At 40.3% G+C, this 3,690-nt stretch overlaps 1 protein-coding gene across 1 annotated transcript; it reads right to left on the bottom strand.

Annotated features, from left to right (window-relative positions):
- Positions 1-1,089: 1,089 nt before the first annotated feature.
- On the bottom strand, positions 1,090-3,174 carry LOC111688319 (glycine, alanine and asparagine-rich protein). The gene is made up of 2 exons (XM_023450806.2): positions 3,020-3,174; positions 1,090-2,946 (listed from the first exon to the last, which is right to left on the bottom strand). The coding sequence occupies exons 1-2, from the start codon at positions 3,032-3,034 to the stop codon at positions 1,423-1,425; spliced, it is 1,539 nt and encodes a 512-aa protein (XP_023306574.2). The 5' UTR covers positions 3,035-3,174; the 3' UTR covers positions 1,090-1,422.
- Between the last annotated feature and the right edge of the window lie 516 nt (positions 3,175-3,690).

Raw genomic sequence — 3,690 nt, forward strand, 5'->3', positions numbered from 1 at the left:
TATATAACACATAATTATGACCTTAAAAGCTTAATCGACGGGTTCAGTTGTATGGGGGCTAGGTTATTCGTCTACGGTAACATGGAAGATCATGTGGCAAATTTCATTGAATTATTTCCAAAATTGCGAACTGTAGTTTAATTACAAATTTTACAAGCCCTGCGCGGGGTTCAGTTGTATGGGGGCTATATAAAATAATGGACCGATTTTAACCATTTTCAATAGGATTCATCCCTGGTACATTATGTACTAAATTTCATTGTATTATCTTAAAAATTGCTACCTGTAGTTTGCTTACAAGGTTTACATGGACGGACGGACAGACAGACAGGTTGGACATAGCTAAATCGACTCAGAAAATTATTCTGAGCAGATTAGTATACCTAAAGGTGGGTATAGGAACAATATTATTGTACGTTATATACATCAACACAAACCCTCCTTAATAATGTGGTGTTGGGTATAAAAACCAAATCCTTGAGCTGGATCCGCGCCTGAAGATCGGCCCATAATTGACAATACCTCTTATATAAAGTCTCCCTTTGGAAAATGATAAACACTTATTACTGACTTGAAATATTAATAGAGCGACGAAATGTAACATAAATATTTTTTATAAATATTATCAGGATCGGTTTATAACTGACCCTTCCCTTCTATATTAGATCCCTTTCACAAATGTGTATTAAATCTTATTACTAATCTTATAAAAGGAATACTTTACTGAAACTCGACATTATAAAGTTTTTTCTAATTTGAAATCTATTTACAAAATTAAATAAGGATCGGTTCATAATTGAAACTGGCTTCCATACATGGGAGGACTTGCGTCAGTGAACCACCACGTCCAAAAATTAAAATTTTTATAGGTGAACTTTAACATTTAACATAATAATGGATCGGATTTTATTATTTTTAATAGTCTTCGTCCTTGGGTATGTCTGTCTGTGTGTCTGACAGACGCACGGACAGACAGACGGACAGTCAACCAATATTTTTGGGTGTTACAAATATCATCACATACGCATAATACCCATAACTTTGAATCTAAGAACGTTTTCTGACAACCAGTAAAATGAAACAAAATTATTAGATTTTCTTTTGAATATTTTTTATATTCGCATGCAAAGACAAACAAACACAGTGTAGATTTCGTTTAAGATGTTAATTATGACTAGACTTAAACTAAGGTTAACTTAAAGAAAAACATTGTATGTAAACATTGTATGTGTATGCACCTTCATTTCCTTGTATTGGAAAAACAAAAAAATAATAAGAAAAACCAAAAAAAGTAAAAAAATATACATATAATCATACAAAAATTCAAATAATTTTCTTAATCTTAATGTTGCCTCAGTGAAATTTCCGTAATGTTAAAGAAAGTTTTACGTTAAAGAGAAGAAATAAACTAAAATCGCTTTATTACCATTGAATGGTATTGAGAACAATGGGTTCGGGCCAAACGGGAGCGGGACCAGGTATTGGTGCAGCACCACCGCCACCTCCAGCACCACCAGCTCCTCCGCCACCAATACAGCCACCCTTGCCTCCTTTACCACCCTTACCACCTCTGCCGCCTATTGAACCATCGGGACCGTTGGGACCATCTAAACCATCGGCGCCATCAGCTCCATCGGGTCCGCAAATATAACCTACCGAAGGACCTCCGTTGCCGCCATTACTACCACTTAAGCCTGAAATGTAGGCGCCACCAGCGGCACCACCTGAACCACCACCACCAGCTCCGCCGCCACCTAATGGACCGGCGCCAGCACCACCACCTCCGCCACCACTACCGCCAGCAGCAGCACCACCTGCACCTCCTCCGCCACCACCAGCGGGTCCCGAGCCTCCAGAACCACCAGCGCCTCCATTTGCACCTCCGGCTGAACCAGCACCACCAGCTCCTGCTATTCCTAGGGCTAGTCCACCAGCACCTCCTAAACCACCGGGAGCGCCACCACCACCTGGAGCACCAGGGGCACCTGGTAAACTGAGAACAGTAGGCACTACAGAAACCACTAAACCAGAGCCAGCAGCAGCAGCTTGAATTGCAGCGGCTTGAGCGTTTGCAGCAGCTTGGGCATTAGCAGCAGCAGCGGCTTGAGCATTAGCAGCAGCTTGAGCATTAGCAGCAGCTTGAGCATTGGCAGCAGCTTGAGCATTGGCAGCAGCTTGAGCATTGACAGCAGCTTGAGCATTGGCGGCAGCTTGAGCATTAGCAGCAGCTTGTGCATTAGCAGCAGCTACTGCTTGAGCATTGGCAGCAGCGGCAGCTTGGGCATTAGCAGCAGCAGCGGCTTGAGCATTAGCAGCTGCTTGAGCTTGAGCATTGGCAGCAGCAGCAATCTGAGCATTGGCAGCGGCTTGTGCGTTAGCATTAGCAGCTGCAGCAGCCTGAGCATTAGCAGCAGCGGTAGCTTGAGCATTTGCTAAGGCTTGAGCATTTGCAGCAGCTGCGGCATCAACAGCAGCTTGGGCGTTGGCAGCGGCTTGAGCATTAGCAGCAGCAGCTTGAGCATTGGCAGCAGCTTGTGCATCTGCAGCGGCTTGTACATTAGCAGCAGCTAGATTTTGAGCAGCAGCTTGAGCATCAGCAACAGCAGCAGCATTTGCGGCGGCTTGAGCCTCAGCTGCAGCTGTCAATTTATCGTTGGCAGCTTGGGCGGCATCTAGAATAGCCTGAGCATTGACACCAGCAGCGTCAGCAGCAACTTGAGCATTACTAACAGCTTGATTAGCGGCTTCTTGTACACTATTAACGGCATTTTGAGCTGCTTCAGCAGCAGCTGCCACTACAGCGGACCCATCTGAAGTGGTTGCCACTACCACATTTGGTTGATGCAAAACGACATATGGTGGTAGTACGCCGCCTATTGGTATAATACTAGCTTTGGCATAACCGCCATAAATGGCCACAACAACAACAACGGTTAATAATAAAACCTAAAATTTTATTGAAAACCCCCAAAATAAAAACCACAAAATCCTTTGAAACATTTTTCACACTTATTCTTACCGATGATGTCCTCATTTTGTAGAATGCATTGATATCTATTCTATTTCTTCTTTAATTATTTATTCAGTTTTATTTTATTAATAAAATGCACGGCTTTTTATTATTAAATCACGTTGTTACATGCACTTAGAGATCAATAAAACTGTGAGTTCTTTAGGAATTTGTTAAGCAATTTATAGAATCCAAGGTTGTACCAGAAGCTAATAAAAAGCTTGTCATATAGACTGATATCTTTACAATACAAGTTACGAGTATTTTTAACTTGTATATTGAAGTTGTTTTTGTTTTTTTCTTTTTATTGTATTTTCCAAACAATAGAGAACGAAATTAGTTTAATTTTTCTCTTAATATGTTGTTGCAATAATATTCCATGGTAGAGTGTAGGTAGAACTACATTTGGATTAGGAAGGTATTTTAAATAAAATAAACAAATTGGATTAATAAATGATTTATTATTATTTGTTGGTTTTGTTGTTATTTTTCATGTTCTTTTTACCTTCTAAGTAGATTACAAATTAAACCGTTTTAAATGAAAAGTAATTGCTGTAAACGAGTTTTGTGATATCATGTCGCATGTGATTGGAAGAGGTTTTCTTTGAAATAAGAATTAACATATGTTTTTGGAATGTCGGGATCAATTGCAAAAGATTCTACAAATTTATATAGTATAT

The sequence above is a fragment of the Lucilia cuprina genome, chromosome 4 (genome assembly GCF_022045245.1).
Source record: "Lucilia cuprina isolate Lc7/37 chromosome 4, ASM2204524v1, whole genome shotgun sequence".
NCBI classification, from domain to species: Eukaryota; Metazoa; Arthropoda; class Insecta; order Diptera; family Calliphoridae; genus Lucilia; species Lucilia cuprina.